The following is a 20784-nucleotide window of genomic DNA, read 5'->3' as shown; positions in this document are numbered from 1 at the left end:
CGGGCGGTAAGGCAGTCGGGCGGGCGGTAAGGCAGTCGGGCGGTAAGGCAAGCGGGCGGTAAGGCAGTCGGGCGGTAAGGCGGCAAGGTAGTCGGGCGGGCGGTAAGGCGGGCGGGCGGTAAGGCAGTCGGGCGGTAAGGCAAGCGGGCGGTAAGGCAAGCGGGCGGCAAGGCGGGCAAGGCGGTAAGGTAGTCGGGCGGGCGGTAAGGTAGTCGGACGGGCGGTAAGGTAGTCGGACGGGCGGTAAGGCAGTCGGACGGGCGGTAAGGCAGTCGGACGGTAAGGCAGTCGGGCGGTAAGGTAGTCGGGCGGTAAGGCGGGCGGGCAAGGCGGTAAGGCAGTCGGGCGGTAAGGCGGTAAGGCAAGCGGGCGGTAAGCCGGTAAGGTAGTCAGGCGGAAAGGCGGTAAGGTAGTCGGGCGGTAAGGCGGGCGGTCGGGCGGGCAGGCGGTAAGGTAGTCGGGCGGTAAGGCAAGCGGGCGGTAAGGCAAGCGGGCGGTAAGGCAGTCGGGCGGTAAGGCAGTCGGGCGGGCAGGCGGTAAGGCAAGCGGGCGGTAAGGCAGTCGGGCGGTAAGGCGGGCAGGCGGTAAGGCAATCGGGCGGTAAGGCGGGCGGGCAAGGCGGTAAGGCAGTCGGGCGGTAAGGCGGTAAGGCAAGCGGGCGGTAAGCCGGTAAGGTAGTCAGGCGGAAAGGCGGTAAGGTAGTTGGGCGGTAAGGCGGGCGGTCGGGTGGGCAGGCGGTAAGGTAGTCGGGCGGTAAGGCAAGCGGGCGGTAAGGCAAGCGGGCGGTAAGGCAAGCGGGCGGTAAGGCGGGCAAGGCGGTAAGGTAGTCGGGCGGTCGGGCGGGCAGGCGGTAAGGTAGTCGGGCGGTAAGGCAAGCGGGCGGTAAGGCAAGCGGGCGGTAAGGCAGTCGGGCGGTAAGGTAGTCGGGCGGGCAGGCGGTAAGGCAAGCGGGCGGCAAGGCGGGCAAGGCGGTAAGGTAGTCGGGCGGGCGGTAAGGTAGTCGGACGGGCGGTAAGGCAGTCGGACGGGCGGTAAGGCAGTCGGACGGTAAGGCAGTCGGGCGGTAAGGTAGTCGGCGGTAAGGCGGGCGGGCAAGGCGGTAAGGCAGTCGGGCGGGCGGTAAGCCGGTAAGGTAGTCAGGCGGAAAGGCAAGGCAGTTGGGCGGGCGGTAAGGCAGTCGGGCGGGCGGTAGGGCGGGCAGGCGGTAAGGTAGTCGGGCGGGCGGTACTGCGGGCAAGGCGGTAAGGTAGTCGGGCGGGCGGTAAGGCGGGCAAGGCGGTAAGGTAGTCGGGCGAGCGGTAAGGCGGGCAGGCGGTAAGGCAGGCAGTAACATACAGAGCTATAGATCAGATGAGATAGTAGATGCGGTCCTGGTTTACAAGCCCAGCCAGAGGCTGCAGCACAGCACGGGAGGAAGAGAATCTAAACAGCTCATTAGAAAGGCTCCATCACATCCTTGGATCACTTTAGTTATCCTCCCCCAATTATCCTGCCCTTCCCCTTCCCTAGCCCCGAATAACAAAGGAGGGTATAGTCTTAGTCACAACCCCCACAGACTCAAATATGCTGCTGGAGGTAGTTCTTTAGGGCAGGTTGTCTCAACAGGAGAGTTCTGCTGTAAATTAAACACCCTCGCACCCACATAACTGTGTGTGTTTTTGCCTGTGTTGGTTTTCTATTCGTCCGCTCTGTATACTCTGCCTCGTATTGTACCTTCTGTATCCTCTTTCACATACCTGGAAATGTATGCATATCTCTTCTCCCTGCACCTCCTCTCGTCTCCCTGCACCTCCTCTCGTCTCCCTGCACCTCCTCTCGTCTCCCTGCACCTCCTCTCGTCTCCCTGCACCTCCTCTCCTCTCCCTCCCTTGAGTGGCGTTCACACCAGAGAAACAAGGTTATTACCAGGTGAAAGCAGGCAGCTAGGCAGGCTACAATGCTCTGCTCCGTTGCCCAGTGTCTCACTGGTGCTGCTGTGTCATTGGTCCATAGCTCCACTTGACTTCTCAGACTGAGCTGTAGGTCTGGCTCCTGATCTGAAAGGTGGGGAGGTGGCATTAGACCCCCCTCCTGATCTGAGAGGTGAGGAGAGGGGGTCACTGCATTAGACCCCCTGGTAGTCTCATGAGGGAGGCAGCCTTCCCTCCTACTGCACATTCACAGATGCACCTAAAGAAGAGTTGTCCTTTTTGTGTGTTGTGGTTCTTTGAGCACAATCCCTTTACCCTTAGAGAGAGAGGATGGACAATCAGAGAAAGAGCCAGTGAGGGAGAGAGAATGAGGGTGAGTTTGGGAGGAGGAGAGAGCTCTGAGTAAGACTAGGCTCTGCTGATTCTGGCATGATTACTTCAACTGTTTGTCATATCAGCTTAGCTCTGACGGCGGGATCGGGAGGCAGAGAGGTGGCTTGAGAGGGGAACCACAGCCAGGATTCCACACTAGCCTGGAGGAAGAGCTGTTTCTCCCTGCCTGGTTCCTCCATTCTACTGGGTCTGAAGCCACTGGACTCCCCCTCAGAAACAATAGAGATAAAGGGGTGTTTGAACGTGTCACCTCATGTCTCATCAGGCTCTCTGGTATTGAACGGCACCTGCTAAGTGGCAGCGTGACAGGAAGAGGGCTGGCTTTTTCCTCGCACAGGTGTTACTGTGACAACCAGAACCGGCTTGCCATCCATCGCATGTCACCTGTTTTTTCATCCCCCTCTTTCCCGTCTTCTACTCACTTTGCTCCCATGAGTGGATCCTCTTCAAATCACATTTTATTGGTCACATGGTTAGCAGATGTTAATGCGAATGTAGCAAAATACTTGTGCTTTTGGTTCCGACAGTGCAGTAATATCTAACAATTCCCCAACAACTACCTAATACACACAATTCTAAAGGGGTGAATGAGAATATGTACATGTAAGTATATGGATGAGCGATGGCCGAGCGGCATAAGCAAGGTGCAATAGATTGTATAAAATACAGTGGGGCAAAAAAGTATTTAGTCAGCCACCAATTGTGCAAGTTCTCCCACTTAAAAAGTACACTTCAACTATGACAGACACAATGAGGAAAAACAATCCAGAAAATCACATTGTAGGATTTTTAATGAATTTATTTGCAAATTATGGTGGAAAATAACTATTGTCACCTACAAACAAGCAAGATTTCTGGCTCTCACAGACCTGTAACTTCTTCTTTAAGAGGCTCCTCTGTCCTCCACTTGTTACCTGTATTAATGGCACCTGTTTGAACTTGTTATCAGTATAAAAGACACCTGTCCACAACCTCAAACAGTCACACTCCCACTATGGCCAAGACCAAAGAGCTGTCAAAGGACACCAGAAACAAAATTGTAGACCTGCACCAGGCTGGGAAGACTGAATCTGCAATAGGTAAGCAGCTTGGTTTGAAGAAATCAACTGTGGGAGCAATTATTAGGAAATGGAAGACATACAAGACCACTGATAATCTCCCTCGATCTGGGGCTCCACGCAAGATCTCACCCTGTGGAGTCAAAATGATCACAAGAACGGTGAGCAAAAATCCCAGAACCACACGGGGGGACCTAGTGAATGACCTGCAGAGAGCTGGGACCAAAGTAACAAACGCCTACCATCAGTAACACACTACGCCACCAGGGACTCAAATCCTGCAGTGCCAGACGTGCCTCCCTGCTTAAGCCAGTACATGTCCAGGCCCATCTGGAGAGCATTTGGATGATTGGGAGAATGTCATATGGTCAGATGAAACCAAAATATAACTTTTTTGGTAAAAACTCAACTCGTCGTGTTTGGAGGACAAAGAATGCCGAGTTGCATCCAAAGAACACCATACCTACTGTGAAGCATGGGGGTGGAAACATCATGCTTTGGGGCTGTTTTTCTGCAAAGGGACCAGGACGACTGATCCGTGTAAAGGAAAGAATGAATGGGGCCATGTATCGTGAGATTTTGAGTGAAAACCTCCTTCCATCAACGAAGGAGTGGCTTTTTAAGAAGCATTTCAAGGTCCTGGAGTGGCCTAGCCAGTCTCCAGATCTCAACCCCATAGAAAATCTTTGGAGGGAGTTGAAAGTCCATGTTGCCCAGCAACAGCCCCCAAAAAATGTTTTCTTCTCATTTTGTCTGTCATAGTTGAAGTGTACCTATGATGACAATTACAGGCTTTTCTCATCTTTTTAAGTGGGAGAACTTGCACAATTGGTGACTGACTAAATACTTTTTTCCCCCACTGTACATGTGATATATGAAACATTATTCAAGTGGCATTATTTAGTGATTGGGTCTCAATGTGGGCAGCAGCCTTTGAGTTAGTGATGGCTGTTTAGCATTCTGATGGCCTTGAGATAGAAGTTGTTTTTCAGTCTCTATGTCCCATCTTTGATGCACCTGTTCTGACCTCACCTTCTAGATGGTAGCGGTGTGAACAGGCCGTGGCTCGGGTGGTTGATGATCTTTTTGGCCTTCCTGTGACATCAGGTGCTGTAAGTGTCATGGATGGCAGGTAGTTTGCCCCTGGTGATGCATTGTGCAGACCACACCACCCTCTGGAGAACCTTGCAGTTGAGGGCGGTGCAGTTGCCTTACCAGGCTGTGATACAGCCCGACAGGATGCTCTCGATTGTGTATCTGTAAAAGTTTGTCAGGGTTTTGAGTGACAAGCCAAATTTCTTCAGCCTCCACACTGTCTGTGTGGGTGGACCATTTTAGTTGGTCTGTGATGTGTACGCCCAGGAACTTAAAACTTTCCACCTTCTCCACTGCTGTCCCTTCGATGTGGTTAGGGGGGTGCTCCCTCTGCTGTTTCCTGAAGTCCATGATCATCTCCTTTGTTTTGTTGACGTTGAGTGAGAGGTTATTTTCCTAACACCACACTCCGGGTGCCCTCACCTCCCTGTAGGCTGTCTCGTCGTTGTTGGTAATCAAGCCCACTACTGTTGTGTCGTCTGCAAACTTGATGATTGAGTTGGAGGCGTGCATGGCTACGCAGTCATGTTCTCTGAGGCTGACCGGAACATATTCCAGTCTGCGTGATCAAAACAATCTTGAAGCTTGGCTTCAGATTGGTCGGACCAGCGTTGAATGGTTCTCGTCACTGGTACATCCTGTTTGAGTTTTTTCCTATAAGATGGAAGGAGCAAGATGGCGTCGTGGTCGGATTTGCCGAAGGGAGGGAGGGCGGGGGAGGGCTTTATATGCACCTCGGAAGTTTAGAGTAGCAGTGGTCGAGGGTATTGTGCATGTGCATAGTGCAATAAATATGCTGGAAGAATTTAGGTAGCCTTGTTCTCAAATTTGCTTTGTTAAAATCCCTAGCCACAATAAATGCAGCTTCAAGATGTATGGTTTTCAGTTTGCATACAGTTGTGAAGTTCCTCGATGGCTGGCTTGGTGTCTGCTTGAAGGGGAATGTACACAGCTGTGACTATAACTCTCTTGGTAGGTAGAATGGCCGGCATTTGATTGTAAGGAATTCTAGGTTGGGTGAGCAGAAGGACTTGAGTACCTGTATGTTGTTATGATTACACCATGAGTCGTTAATCATGAAGCATATACCCCTGCCCTTCCTCTTCCCAGAGAGGTGTTTATCTCTGTCGGCGCGATGCATGGAGAAGCCCGGTGGCTGAACCGATTCCGACAACACATCCCGAGAGCCATGTTTCCATGAAACAGAGAATGTTAACATCTCTGTCTCTCTGGAAGGCAACCCTTGCTCGAATTGTGTCTACCTTGCTGTCAAGAGCCTGGCCAGGTTGCCGCTTCATCTGCCACTTCAGTGTTACGTACAGATATTTCCCCCTGCTGCTTGTGTTTCCTGTGTGTGGACGTGGTGCACGTCACCCCTCTGGCTCAGCCCCAAATCAAGCAGCCCTTCTAGATGGTGGAGAAAGTAGTCAGGAATGTCTTCCAGGTCCAGAGGAAGCGCTGCCGTAATGGAATCCAGTAAGCAATATTTCTACCCCTCCTGCTACGCTTTAATCTCTCTCGCTCTAGACTCTCTCTTTGTTACATGCCGCATTAAGTGAACTCTCAGTTCATCCATGACCAGCTCTATACAAAACTGCTCTTGACTCTCTCTCTCACTCCCCCTCACTCCCCGTCCCATCCATGCCTGTGAGGAGTGTAGGTAGGCAGGCTGTAGGGCCGGAGAACAAAAGAAGAGAACAGCAATTATGAGTCATTGGGGTGTCATAGGAAGATAACTTATGTAACTGCAGCGGGTAGAGAGACGGCTTTAACAGCTTGAAGAGGAGCTACCTGGCACTGCGCTAAGGAAGCATCTGTACTGGGTATGTGGGTGCTGTGATGTGATCTGATGCTCTTGAAGTTGGGTTCTGTATTATGCTTACTGTGAAAACCCATGGTGTTGCTGAGGGCATCTGGGGCTACATCGCTAGTCGAAAGTCTTCAATTGTTTATTCTCCTCGTTTCCGTTCCACGGCCAATGATCTGAGAGGTCCTGACATGACAACTGAATTTTCTAAGTTACTTTCATCTACAGTGTTAGTATGGTCTGATGGAATCTTCTTTTTAACACTGCATATTTAATCACAACATGATTAATTTATGCTCTTTGTGGCAGCATGTTTGATTTAAATTGTTTTCTATTTCTAAACGATAGCTGGAGGCTTGTGGACATATTGCCTCAGCAGATTCCATCTGGCCCTGTACTGTACCTATGAGTGGTCATTATGGACCGGAAGCCCCCTGAGCCTTTTCCCGTTTTCTTCCCAGAATGCTATTCCCGGAGACAGAGGCTGGAGCTGGCGGAGGTGATGATGCATGAGGCAGACGTGGACTCCACCCTGCGCCCCACGGAGCTCTCCATCCCTGACAGAGGACTGGCGGACACCTACAGCTGCCTCTGCTCTGAGAACCAGGGCCTCCTCACCTACGACTTCAGACTCAAACACCTTAACAGGCGATCAGGCAGCAGCACTCAGCAGCCCCTGACAGAGAGAGGCTAGAAGGACAGAGGGGAAGGAGTGCCTAATGGTCTCTGTTAGAGACGAGACAACGGACTGCTCTTAGCTCTAACCTTTCTACCAGGCACATGCATGCATTTTTAAACACCATTTCTCTGGTGTCCCGGAGGTGCTTGGTGAGACACAGGGAATCTCTGGTGTCCCGGAGGTGCTTGGTGAGACACAGGGAATCTCTGGTGTCCCGGAGGTGCTTGGTGAGACACAGGGAATCTCTAACACACAGATCAGACTAAAGCACAGGCAGTCCAGTTATAAAGGAAGAATAGTGTGTGAAATGACCAGCAGGAGAGTTAAGTGGTGAGAAGAGTTTGTAATGCTCAACCCATCATGTCCTGGTTCTTACTTCTGATCCTGATTTCCCCATATGACTTTGTCCTCTGGGAAATGAGTCCGGAAACTTTTTCAGGACAATTTGGAGAATAAGAGAATGTTGACGGTATTCAGGCCATGAGGACTGAGTGTTTTGTTAAATAAAGTGCTGGCCATCTGTTTTGAAAGTGATGATGGAACAATGTTTACTGTTTCATTCATTTGGATTTTACCTTTGCATGATTCTTCCTACTCTGTCCTGCTTCTGTCACTTAAATTGCCTATCATTGAGAGTATACTTTGGTCCAATGCAGAGAACAAGGATTCTCAATTTCTCCGACAGCTTCATCAACTGGGATAGAGCTGGAAATAAACCGTTCATCTTACCTGTGCTTTACCTGTCAAGGAGACAAGAATATAGATTCTCAAAGCCAGACTTAGGAATACAACATGATAAAACAACCTGCTCTCACAGATAAAAATGTTTATTTATAAAACAGTTCATTATGGTTCACATTCATTGGTATGCTAGCATTAAAGGCATGTTTACAGTTGAGTTGAGGGCAAACCGAGAGGGAGGGTACGTGTTGAGGGCAAACCGAGAGGGAGGGTACGCGTTGAGGGCAAACCGAGAGGGAGGGTACGCGTTGAGGGCAAACCGAGAGGGAGGGTACGCGTTGAGGGCAAACCGAGAGGGAGGGTACGCGTTGAGGGCAAACCGAGAGGGAGGGTACACGTTGAGGGCAAACCGAGAGGGAGGGTACGCGTTGAGGGCAAACCGAGAGGGAGGGTACGCGTTGAGGGCAAACCGAGAGGGAGGGTACGCGTTGAGGGCAAACCGAGAGGGAGGGTACGCGTTGAGGGCAAACCGAGAGGGAGGGTACGCGTTGAGGGCAAACCGAGAGGGAGGGTACGCGTTGAGGGCAAACCGAGAGGGAGGGTACGTGGTGGTGTCAGATAATAGGATGTCTCAACAGCAAAATATCCCAGAAACACTGGGACCAGAGTGTATTTATTGCAAGTTACAGCCGTTTCTACCTGTACAATGTCGGTATGTGTATTAATATCAAAGATTCAAATGAAGTTATAGTCCAGCTACTCAGGTATGGGATCTACAAACAGGGCAAGTTGACAACACATTTGAATTAAATCCTTTGACAATGCCTGTGTACATTGTAAGCGACACTTCTGGGGGAGGATGACAACCATACTCTTATTCAATACACTGGAAAACATTCATTAGGTGAAACATACCAGATTCTTCAATTCAAGCCAACCCCATATGTATTTTGCAAAGCAATAAAAAGTTACAACTATCAATAAATTAACATTGCTTTAAAAACAAAAATCCACTTGATGTACAAATACAGGGGCGGCAGGTAGCCTAGTGGTCAGAGCATTGGACTAGTAACCGAAAGGTTGCAAGATCGAATCCCCGAGTTGACAAGGTAAAAATCTGTCGTTCTGCCCCTGAACAAGGCAGTTAACCCACTGTTCCTGGGCCATTATTGAAAATAAGAATTTGTTATTAACTGACTTGCCTAATTAAATAGGCAAACAATGTACAGCAAGTCACAAAATCAATGTCCATCCTCTCCTGTGGATTTAGATGTTCTCAGACTTCTAGAGCTTTAGAAAGTGAAGCTCTTAGGGTGAGTCTCAATAGTCTAAAGTGGAATCCTCTCCTGTGGATTTAGATGTACTCTGACTTATAGAGCTTTAGAAAGTGAAGCTCTTAGGGTGAGTCTCAATAGTCTAAAGTGGAATCCTCTCATCGCCGTCCTTCTCTCTGACATGAATGAACTGAAAGGTGAACAAAGTCTATTCGCTACATTACTCTCACCTAGGAAGCCAATTCATATTATTGAGAAGGGGAGCTGAGCAGAGGCATATACAGAAGAGCTGGATGGAGGCGGAGGGTAGTTGTACAGGGACTGAGTCACCTCGTCTCTCTAGGGGGACAACTATGTCGCTGAGCACCTGTGCCTATTGTACGCTCTCAAAGGAACACAGTTTTAACTTCAGGGCTGAGGCACAACAGATATCCTGGCACTAGGACAGGCATGGAGCGGGCGCTGGGCAGAGCTTTGGCCCCTCTCCTTGTGTCTATTCCTGACCCTATGAGTTGTTAGGGGCACTGCCAGTGTCCGTAGGGTCGTAGAAACAGTCCTCGTTGACCACGGAGGTGAGGCTCTGTACGCTGAACTCTCTCTCCAGCAGAGTGCTGAGGTCTATGGCTGCCAGGTCTGTCTGGCTGTCCAGGGAACGGCTGTGTAGGCTCAGTAGCGCCCGCTGGCTGCTACCTTTCCTCTTCACTGGGCAGAAGTGGCCCCGAACAAGCTTGGGCTGGCTCTCCGGGGTGTTCACCTCTGCTCCCTCTGGCTGCACGCGGGGGGCCGGCGCCCGGGAGGAAGCTGCCTCCTCTGACAGCCTCAAACTGAGAAACTGGGCCTCAATGGCACAGGAGGGGAAACTCTCTCTAGCCTCACTGAACTCATCGTCCTCATCACTCAGGATGTATGACTCCTTCACAGAGCTGAAGCTAGAGGGCCGCTGGCCGCCCCGAGACCAGGCCTTTTGGGTAGACAGTGTCTTGTGCTGTGTGGGACCGTCAGCTGGGGGAGCGTCAGAGGAGCTGTGGGTGCCGCTGCTCAGACTGCCCTCGTCTGAGTCAGGCTGGCCAGGTTTGAGTGTGCTGGCTGGGGTGGGGAGATCCAGCAGGGGCTGCTTACACAGCCAGGAGGCTCTGGATGGACCTGGTGGGGGATGGAGGGGGGAGAGAGAGCTGCCAACTGAGCAATACATTCACTAATATCTGGCCACAAACACTACTGTATGTACAGTAAGTCAAGTGCTTATAAGGTTTAAGTCAAGGTCATGTCTAAAGATAAAATATCTAAGCAGTGTTATAACAGGACAGGGATGAAACTCACCTATCCTGGCAGAGGAGGGCAGGGTGCTGCGTAAAGGCGTGAGGTGCTCCTTACACCCCATCTCGGCCGAGAGCATGTTCCGTCTGACGTTCTCCCGGAGGATGGAGCGGATTACCTTGATGATGTTCACTTTGCATTCTGGGACACTATGGAGGGAAACAGCGGTACCATGCTCAGAGGGCTAATTCACACAGTCTACAACAGGAAGGTCCCACTTCTCTGCGACTACAGTCCTGCTGGTGTTTATTTCCCCCAGACACTCAATGGACAACTGATTGGCTAGATAGCCCATGACCTCTGATTAAGAGGATAAAGAAAGCCCTGGCCCTCAAGGACCAGAGCTATAGATCCAGTCAGAACTACTGCTCTCTCTTACCTGCTACACAGCTGGAAGACCGTCTCTGGCCTTCCCTCCAGTTCAGACTTGGTATGTATCAGCTCCCAGATGCAGGTCGTCTCAGTACCTTAGGAAGAAAGGATTGGAGAAGATCCTTTTAATCAAGACATCTAAATTTAGTTTCAAAAGACTCAATATCCAAGAGAATATGATCTCTGGTAGTTAATGAAAGCCGGGGGTGTGTGTGTCTGTCTTGCTCTCTTACCTGCAGTGTTGCCTAGTCGGACCTGCAGTGCAGAGAGCGGGATGAGCCAGCGGAACTTGAAGGGGTCTAGGTCTCCATGGGAGTGCGCCAAGCGAGGGGTGGTCTGCTCACACACGAGAGAGAGATGTTAGGCACTGCTGGCATCAAAGACATATGAAAGTAAATGAAAGAGAACTCACCATCTTCTTCTTGAGCTTGTTGCTCTCCCTGTAGACAAGTATCACTGCCTTCTTGAACACTGATGAGAGAAACAAAATTTAAATTTTGAGCACAACTTTGGGAGTTTACACAGGAATCCATCCTGTCAAATTATCAATCTGAGTTTACAGCACATTGGCACTACAATGTATCCATAAAACCCCAAACTATACTAGTATAACACTGAACAGCATCATATTTTTGTGGATATACAATACATTTATCTAATAGCTAGTCATAAAATGTGTATTGTGTTTACATGTGTTTGTGTTAAGCCAGTGGAGTCCAGGCTGAGAGAGACTGCTACCAGGCTCTGGCAAGGGCCAGGCACTCTCTTTCCCATGATACCGCAGTAACGGTACAGTGTCTTTCTAACTCACCAAACACGGTCATCTCGGGGTCCTTTCTCATGCGGCCCAGAGAGGGATGGGGGTTGAGCCAGACAACAGAGGAATGCATGAGGAATTCTCCCATGGTAAGCTCTGTGACCTGGGAGAGAGAAGGAAAGGCCATGGGCCACAGTCAGTATGTGAGGGACATAGTAAGTACTGTATCTGTACAGGGACCTGAGCCACTCATCTAGCACAAACAAGTTCTCTGTGTTGGGTGATTGTTGAGTATCTAAAGAGGAAGTATCTATATGGGAACTTGGCTATTTCCAACCAGTTTTCTGTAAGAGATATACATCACTAGGATGAATAGATTAAATTGACCCTAATGGTTGTGCAGCAAATTCAGGCTGTGCTGGTGTTAGTCCAACTACGTGTCTAGATTGAAGATATGAATGAGAGTGATGAAAGCTGCTGTAAGGGAAGAAGGGGGTAGCACAGGGTACATTACAGTATAGTTACCTCCTCATGGCCACTCTGCTCTGCCACCAGCTGGTCAAACACAGAACCATAGTCCTCATAGATCTTCTGCATCTCATTGATGTGGCTGGCCACCTTCTCCATGGCCTTGAGGGCCTCTGGGCACAGAGGAGGGAAAGGAAGGGTTTGTGTGTGTGTGTGTGTGTGTGTGTGTGTGTGTGTGTGTGTGTGTGTGTGTGTGTGTGTGTGTGTGTGTGTGTGTGTGTGTGTGTGTGTGTGTGTGTGTGTGTGTGTGTGTGTGTGTCTTCAAGTTACCTGTGAGGTGGTAGTGCTCCTCGCTGTCTGTGTCAGTGAGAGAAACCAGCTCTCGAAGCAGTAGAGGGTATTTCAACACTCTCTGGACTGGCTTGATCAGGTAGGACTCCAGGGTTGAGGAGTGCTGCTTCGTAGGGTTCCTCGCAGCCAGGAACTCCTTAAAGGACCAATCAGTCTTAGCTGTAGACAACAAGCAGACGTATTTACCAAGCCCTGTACATGTAAGTTGTTCAGTCACATCTTTCATTCTGTAGCACGCTTGGAGGACTGTGCCTAGTGACGCTAAATAGACCCACCACTGTATCTTGGTGCAATAATTCTTGTCCACATGGGGGCAGTATAGGCTACTCCTCACCACTGCAGTAAAATGGCAACACTACTGTAAAACATGGTTTGGACATGAGACTGCCACTCCATTGCAAACAATACCATTCAAAAGACACTATGATTCACAGCAGTGATTTTCATTCACAGTGTGCATAGCGAGGAGAGATGTCTAATAGTAGGTGCTGTGTGGTCTAAGCTTGGGCAGGAGCTCACCAGAGCAGAGGACCGGCCCCTCAAAATGTTCTACTGCTTGAGCTCCTGTTCCTCTCATAGAATATTAGCTCAAAGGTATTGTGGAGCTCTTGCACCTAAATATTAACAGTACTGGCACCCAACATGAGTACCGGCACCTATTTCAGTCCAAATCAAGCACTGTGTAGTATTGTAACAAATTGAGAGGCATCCTGGAGGTCAGGTGTAGACATTTCTTGCCACCTCGCTGTGTGTCTCTTGTGTGAAAGGATTGAGAGGCCATTAGAGTATTAATTATAGCACTCTGAGCCACAGAGACAGGCAGCTGCATTGACACTTCACACAGTAATTGGCAGGCAATTAACGAGTAAACGAGTGAACACAAAAAGTGTATGCGTAGCGAGAAGGGGCCCAGTACCACGTTGGCAGAGCGAGAATGTGTAATTACTAGAACCGCTGACAGACACCCACAGATTCTCTGTGAACGCCCTCGTTCAGTTGTGTTGGGCTCCGCTGTGCTAGGCTTTGTTGTACTGAGCTGGACTGTGCTCTGATGGACTGGGTTGTGTTGGGCTCTGGGTTGTGCTGTGCTCTGACGGTCTGGGTTGTGTTGTGCTCTGGGTTGTGCTGTGCTCTGACGGACTGGGTTGTGTTGTGCTCTGGGTTGTCCTGTGCTGTGATGGACTGGGTTGTGTTGTGCTCTGATGGACTGGGTTGTGCTGTGCTCTGACGGACTGGGTTGTGTTGTGCTCTGGGTTGTGCTGTGCTGTGATGGACTGGGTTGTGCTGTGCTCTGATGGACTGGGTTGTGCTGTGATCTGATGGACTGGGTTGTGCTGTGCTCTGATGGACTGGGTTGTGCTGTGCTCTGATGGACTGGGTTGTGCTGTGATCTGATGGACTGGGTTGTGCTGTGCTCTGATGGACTGGGTTGTGCTGTGCTCTGAGGGACTGGGTTGTGCTGTGCTCTGAGGGACTGGGTTGTGCTGTGCTCTGAGGGACTGGGTTGTGCTGTGCTCTGATGGACTGGGTTGTGCTCTGATGGACTGGGTTGTGCTGTGCTCTGATGGACTGGGTTGTGCTGTGCTCTGATGGACTGGGTTGTGCTCTGATGGACTGGGTTGTGCTCTAAAGGACTGGGTTGTGCTGTGCTCTGATGGACTGGGTTGTGCTCTGATGGACTGGGTTGGGTTGTGCTATGATGGACTGGGTTGTGCTGTGCTCTGATGGACTGGGTTGTGCTGTGCTCTGATGGACTGGGTTGTGCTGTGCTCTGATGGACTGGGTTGTGCTGTGATCTGATGGACTGGGTTGTGCTGTGCTCTGATGGACTGGGTTGTGCTGTGCTCTGATGGACTGGGTTGTGCTGTGATCTGATGGACTGGGTTGTGCTGTGCTCTGATGGACTGGGTTGTGCTGTGCTCTGAGGGACTGGGTTGTGCTGTGCTCTGAGGGACTGGGTTGTGCTGTGCTCTGAGGGACTGGGTTGTGCTGTGCTCTGAGGGACTGGGTTGTGCTGTGCTCTGATGGACTGGGTTGTGCTCTGATGGACTGGGTTGTGCTGTGCTCTGATGGACTGGGTTGTGCTGTGCTCTGATGGACTGGGTTGTGCTCTGATGGACTGGGTTGTGCTCTAAAGGACTGGGTTGTGCTGTGCTCTGATGGACTGGGTTGTGCTCTGATGGACTGGGTTGGGTTGTGCTATGATGGACTGGGTTGTGCTGTGCTCTGATGGACTGGGTTGTGCTGTGCTCTGATGGACTGGGTTGTGCTGTGCTCTGATGGACTGGGTTGTGCTCTGATGGACTGGGTTGTGCTCTGATGGACTGGGTTGTGCTCTGATGGACTGGGTTGTCCTCTGATGGACTGGGTTGTGCTCTGATGGACTGGGTTGTGATCTGATGGACTGGGTTGTGCTGTGCTCTGATGGACTGGGTTGTGCTGTGCTCTGATGGACTGGGTTGTGTTGTGCTCTGATGGACTGGGTTGTGTTGTGCTCTGATGGACTGGGTTGTGTTGTGCTCTGATGGACTGGGTTGTGCTGTGCTCTGATGGACTGGGTTGTGCTGTGCTCTGATGGACTGGGTTGTGTTGTGCTCTGATGGACTGGGTTGTGTTGTGCTCTGATGGACTGGGTTGTGTTGTGCTCTGATGGACTGGGTTGTGCTGTGCTCTGATGGACTGGGTTGTGCTGTGCTATGATGGACTGGGTTGTGCTGTGCTCTGATGGACTGGGTTGTGCTGTGCTCTGATGGACTGGGTTGTGCTCTGATGGACTGGGTTGTGCTGTGCTCTGATGGACTGGGTTGTGTTGTGCTCTGATGGACTGGGTTGTGTTGTGCTCTGATGGACTGGGTTGTGCTGTGCTATGATGGACTGGGTTGTGCTGTGCTCTGATGGACTGGGTTGTGCTCTGATGGACTGGGTTGTGCTGTGCTCTGATGGACTGGGTTGTGTTGTGCTCTGATGGACTGGGTTGTGTTGTGCTCTGATGGACTGGGTTGTGCTCTGATGGACTGGGTTGTGCTCTGATGGACTGGGTTGTGCTGTGCTCTGATGGACTGGGTTGTGCTGTGCTATGATGGACTGGGTTGTGTTGTGCTCTGATGGACTGGGTTGTGCTCTGATGGACTGGGTTGTGCTCTGATGGACTGGGTTGTGCTGTGCTCTGATGGACTGGGTTGTGCTGTGCTCTGATGGACTGGGTTGTGCTCTGATGGACTGGGTTGTGCTGTGCTCTGATGGACTGGGTTGTGCTGTGCTCTGATGGACTGGTCTGTGTTGTGCTGTGATGCAGAGTTCTGCTCTAATGCATGTTTACGCTGCTGTTTCCTACTTCAGTTCATTCTGCTTCATCAGAGACTGTTGGGGAACATGCAAAGCCGCTTGCAAGATTATCCCTGCGCTATTAAAACTCCATTTCGGTACCTGCTTCTAGGAATGCAACGCGGAATCTTGTAATGGTAAGAATTTAAGAGGCACCGGGGTGCAATTTCCCCACCTGCTCAGTTTCATTCATTCTGCGCTGGGCAGCGTGCCCAAACCAGAGGAAGAGGCCAACTTTGCGGGCATAAATTAAGTTCAACATTTATATTCAAGCATATAAACAGGGACACTCAAAATTACTAGCACTCCTCCTGTCAGCGTTTCATGGTCTTTTTCTCATTATAGACCAACCTTCGTTAGCTGTGCAGCACAATGGGGACACTCCAGCTAGCCTAGGCACTTTCACAGTTTTACAGTGGGAAGCCATTTACAGTTGAGTTGATATGAAAGAGAATATGGGAGTCTGGAATGATTGAGTGAATACGAGGAGAGGTTGAAGTAAAGTGGGATTGCATCACTTCACCAAGCGAGGAACTCCACTCAGACATTTTACAGGAGTTCATTATTGATGCTGGACCGTAGACGCCTAGTCAACCATGTCATTTACATAGAGTGCTGGGGTTGGTGGGGATGATGCAATGGAGGTGCAAGGGGGTATTTCGGGCAGGTTGGGGGTGGTGGGTAGAGGGGAGACCCGTACCTCTCTCCAGGACTTTCTGGACCTTGATGTGGTTGGCACAGAAGCCACTGTAGAGCTTGAAGTGATCAGCGTAGTACAGGAAGGATCCACCCAGAGAGAAGAGAAGCTTCTGGAGTAAGAGAGAGAGGGAAAGTAAGAATGTGTGAAGGAGAGTGAGATGGAGAGAACATGTGAAGTCGTGACCTGACCACTCTCACGGGACAGTATTTAAAATACCCCAGGCCTGCCCACTCTAACCCCTGAGTACAGTGCTTTTATCAACATACAATTCTCCATGTCAAAATGGCAAAATCGATACGATGCCATGTTGATGTGGTAAATCAATCATGTGTGAACCTGTAACAATCTCGCAATAACAAATCCAGATATATCTCAGAGTGTGACCGAACTCACTGTTCATCATAGCTCATCTATAGTAATGGAGGTGGTTTGGGTGAGGGATTTCACGTATTTGTATGTCATTTGTGTGTGCTCATTGGTTAATGCGTCGATGAGTATGCGGTTTAATCATGTCATCTAAGTTTGTGTATATCACGCATGTATGACGAGAGATGGATTGGCAGAGGCAGTTGTAACACAAGGGTCACAAACAGTGTGTCATACCTTAAACTGCACAGGGGTTTCCAGTGTGCTGAAGTCAGGTGAAGAGGCAATCCTCTCCTCCAGCGTCTGCAGGAACACCCTCTGGAAGTCCAGCATTTCTGGCAGGCTGCCAAACAGACTATCCATCTAAAGGAAAGGAGAGACAGGAGCCTGGTCAGTCATCTCTTTACAGCAGTCAGTCAGCGATAGCTCTCTCTTTACAGCAGTCAGTCAGCGATAGCTCTCTCTTTACAGCAGTCAGTCAGCGATAGCTCTCTCTTTACAGCAGTCAGTCAGCGATAGCTCTCTCTTTACAGCAGTCAGTCAGCGATAGCTATCTCTTTACAGCAGTCAGTCAGCGATAGCTATCTCTTTACAGCAGTCAGTTAGCGATAGCTCTCTCTTTACAGCAGTCAGTCAAAGATAGCTTTCTTTACAGCAGTCAGTCAGTGATAGCTCTCTCTTTACAGCAGTCAGTCAGAGATAGCTCTCTCTTTACAGCAGTCAGTCAGAGATAGCTCTCTCTTTACAGCAGTCAGTCAGCGATAGCTCTCTCTTTACAGCAGTCAGTCAGCGATAGCTCTCTCTTTACAGCAGTCAGTCAGCGATAGCTCTCTCTTTACAGCAGTCAGTCAGCGATAGCTCTCTCTTTACAGCAGTCAGTCAGCGATAGCTCTCTTTACAGCAGTCAGTCAGCGATAGCTCTCTCTTTACAGCAGTCAGTCAGCGATAGCTATCTCTTTACAGCAGTCAGTCAGCGATAGCTCTCTCTTTACAGCAGTCAGTCAGCGATAGCTCTCTCTTTACAGCAGTCAGTCAGCGATAGCTCTCTTTACAGCAGTCAGTCAGCGATAGCTCTCTCTTTACAGCAGTCAGTGATAGCTCTCTCTTTACAGCAGTCAGCGATAGCTCTCTCTTTACAGCAGTCAGTCAGCGATAGCTCTCTCTTTACAGCAGTCAGTCAGCGATAGCTCTCTCTTTACAGCAGTCAGTCAGCGATAGCTCTCTCTTTACAGCAGTCAGTCAGCGATAGCTCTCTCTTTACAGCAGTCAGTCAGCAATAGCTCTCTCTTTACAGCAGTCAGTCAGCGATAGCTATCTCTTTACAGCAGTCAGTCAAAGATAGCTCTCTCTTTACAGCAGTCAGTCAGCGATAGCTCTCTCTTTACAGCAGTCAGTCACTAGTTAACATCCCCCTCTGATGTCTCAGGTGAGAGGCACTTAGGAACAGCCTCTCTCTCTTCCTATCAATTCATTTCAAAGGGCTTTATTGGCATGGGAAACATGTTTACATTGCCAAAGCAAGTGAAAATATATAATTAACAAAAGTTAAATAGTCAATAACAAATTAACAGTAAACATTACGCTCACAAGTTTCAAAGGAATAGACACATTTCAAATGTCAAATGGCTAAGTACAGTGCTATAATGATGTGCAAATAGTTAAATGTACAAAATGGAAAATAAATAAACATAAATATGGATTGTATTTACGATGGTGTTTGTTCACTGGTTAACCCTTTTATTGCGGCAATAGGTCACAAATCTTGCTGCTGTGATGGTACACTGGTATTTCTCCCAATAGATATGGGAGTTCATAAAAATTAGATTTTTGTTTCGAATTCTTTGGGGGTCTGTGTAATCTGAGGGAAATATGTGTCTCTAATATGGTCATACATTGGACAGGAGGTTAGGAAGTGCAGCTCAGTTTTCACATTTTGTGGGCAGTGTGCATATAGCCTGTCTTCTCTTGAGAGCCAGGTCTGCCTTCTGCGGCCTTTCTCAATAGCAAGGCTATGCTCACTGAGTCTGTACATATTCAAAGCGTTCCTTAATTTTGCGTCATTCACAGTGTTCATGTATTCTGCCACTGGGTACTCTCTGTTAAGGGACAAAAGGCACAATCTCACAGTCTCTCACTCTCTCACACCATCATTAAAAGGTGTTCAGGGTGTCTTCCGCTCTTGTCCGCTCTGTGCCTAGACACGTCTGAGTGTCTGATAATGTTGGTTTAATCAGCCCCACTGCTCAGTGTGTATCGATGGATCTCTCCTTTGAGAGTGTCGTCCTGAGACTGAGGTCATGCTCAGTTCACATCAGTGTTCACTAGCTACTGGATGTGGATCTCCATTAGCATTCCCCAGCCATGGCCTTCTGGGCTCACAGAGGAGGGACAGGCACATAAGGACTAATCTTAACCTGAGAGAAGAGTCAATCGTGTATCGATTAAAAATGGAAGACTATAATCTAATGGGAGGTATAAGCATCGTTTTGGTCCTATATCAGTAGGGGTTTTAAGAAGGGGAGGTCCTTAGAGTTTATTGCTACTAGAAATTAATTTAACCCCACCCGAATCTAATCAAGCTATCCATCTCTCAATCTGTGACCTCTTATGAACCAACCTCCTAAAATTCTCAATTTCTATGAACTCACTCATCTCCCAATCCTCCATCCTTCCTCCCATCTAATCCCCCCTCCCCATCTCCCAATCCCCCATCCTCCATCCTTCCATCTCCCATCCAATCCTTCATCCTCCCTCCCCCATCTCCCAATCCTTCATCCTCCCTCACCCATCTCCCAATCCCCCATCCTTCCTCCCATCCAATCCTCCATCCCCCCATCCTCTATCCTTCCTCCCATCTAATTCTCCTTCCCCCATCTCCCAATCCCCCATCCTTCCTCCCATCTCCCATCCAATCCAATCCTCCCTTCCATCCCCCATTCTTCCTCCCATCCTCCCTCTCCCATCCCCCATCCCACCAAACCCCCTCTCCCATCCCACCAACCCCCTCTCCCATCCCACCAACCCCCTCTCCCATCCCTCCAAACCCCTCCACTCCCTCATCCCAGGGCACCCTCTTCTACCTCATCCAGCGTAAGGAAGGTCTCGTTCTGCAGTGGCTTCAGGTAGATCTCAAACAGGCAACTCAGGTCCTGGAGGAAGGAAAGACAGAGACAGAAATAGGAAAAATACAAGAGGTGGGATAGGGAATCCAACACTGCATCATAGGGCTGCTATCGGTATCAACAGTTATTCAACCCCCCCAGAAGTGATCCGTTATCCCCTCCTCTTCCATTCTCTCCTCCCTGTGTTTTAATGTGGCTGTGGATCGTCAGGGCTTCACTGGTGATATTCCTATTAGGCTGATTTACGGCCCCCGCCGCACATCACAGACAAATGGTTACAGCCGCTGCAGAGGACGCTGGGAAGACATTCTCCTCCCCTCTACAAATCACCCACCCACCGCCTCCCAGAGAGAGAGAAAGAGAGAAAGAGAGAGAGAGACCGAGAGAGACCAAGCGAGCGAGAGAGAGATTGAGCGAGAGTGATTGAGCGAGAGAGAGAGACCGAGACAGAGAGATTGAGCGAGAGAGACCCGAGACATTGAGCGAGAGTGAGCGAGAGAGGAGACCGAGAGAGAATGAGAGAGAGAGAGAGGAGACCGAGAGAGAGACCGAGAGAGAATGAGAGAGAGAGAGATTGAGCGAGACAGAGAGAGGAGACCAAGAAAGAGAGAGACAGACTGAGCAAGAGAGACCGAGAGAGAGAGACTGAGAGATTGAGCAAGAGAGACCGAGAGAGACCGAGAGAGAAAGACCGAGAGAGAATGAGAGAGAGAAAGGAGACCGAGAGACAGAGAAAGAGAATGAGAGAGAGAAAGGAGACCGAGAGCGACCGAGAGAGAGAGTGATCGAGTGAGAGAGATTGAGCGAGACCGAGAGAGATTGAGCGAGAGAGAAAGGAGACCGAGAGAGAGAGATTGAGCGAGAGAGAGAGATTGAGCGAGAGAGACCAAGTGAGAGACAGACAGACCGAGAGAGAGAGAGCTGACAGGGATTAAGAGACGAGGTGCAGATCATGAAAGGAGTTCTTTAATGTGCTCTGAGAAAAGGAGTGAAACGGAAACTTGAGCTGTACAGGGCCTCTGAATAATGAGCCTGTGTACTGTAGAGTATAAACAATGATGCGGTCGGTCGGTAGGTCCGTCCACACAGACCGTGTCTCGGTACTATTCA

General features: G+C 49.8%; 2 protein-coding genes across 7 annotated transcripts in view; one reads left to right on the top strand and one right to left on the bottom strand.

The window, feature by feature from the left end:
• Positions 1–20784, top strand: part of LOC110498045 (dimethyladenosine transferase 1, mitochondrial) — a 49300-nt gene that overhangs the window by 28244 nt on the left and 272 nt on the right. For 4 of the 5 annotated variants that reach the window (XR_016489022.1, XR_016489021.1, XM_090211430.1 and 1 more), the window contains exon 7: positions 6725–7484. The exons of the other annotated variant lie outside the window; for it this stretch is intronic. Coding sequence is in view for 2 of the 4 variants with exons in the window: in XM_090211430.1 (XP_090067556.1) it covers positions 6725–6766 (42 nt within the window). In the remaining 2 variants the exon portion in view is untranslated. Of the gene's footprint in view, positions 1–6724; positions 7485–20784 lie in introns of those variants that run through there. 5 annotated transcript variants of the gene reach the window in all.
• Positions 8267–20784, bottom strand: part of LOC110498040 (rho guanine nucleotide exchange factor TIAM2) — a 77483-nt gene continuing 64965 nt past the window's right edge. For both annotated transcript variants that reach the window (XM_036954958.2, XM_090211424.1), the window contains 11 exons: positions 19633–19701; positions 16790–16915; positions 16187–16295; positions 12142–12321; positions 11869–11984; positions 11398–11506; positions 10999–11057; positions 10820–10922; positions 10594–10681; positions 10218–10363; positions 8267–10040 (listed from right to left, as the gene is read on the bottom strand). In XM_036954958.2, the coding sequence (XP_036810853.2) occupies positions 9403–10040; positions 10218–10363; positions 10594–10681; positions 10820–10922; positions 10999–11057; positions 11398–11506; positions 11869–11984; positions 12142–12321; positions 16187–16295; positions 16790–16915; positions 19633–19701 (1743 nt within the window). In that variant the 3' untranslated portion in view covers positions 8267–9402. The remainder of the gene's footprint in view (positions 10041–10217; positions 10364–10593; positions 10682–10819; positions 10923–10998; positions 11058–11397; positions 11507–11868; positions 11985–12141; positions 12322–16186; positions 16296–16789; positions 16916–19632; positions 19702–20784) is intronic.

This window comes from Oncorhynchus mykiss, chromosome 19, assembly GCF_057628025.1.
Source record: "Oncorhynchus mykiss isolate SJ-2025 chromosome 19, ASM5762802v1, whole genome shotgun sequence".
NCBI classification, from domain to species: Eukaryota; Metazoa; Chordata; class Actinopteri; order Salmoniformes; family Salmonidae; genus Oncorhynchus; species Oncorhynchus mykiss.
Note: the sequence above shows the minus strand (reverse complement) of the source record. Positions and strands in the feature narration are given on the sequence as shown.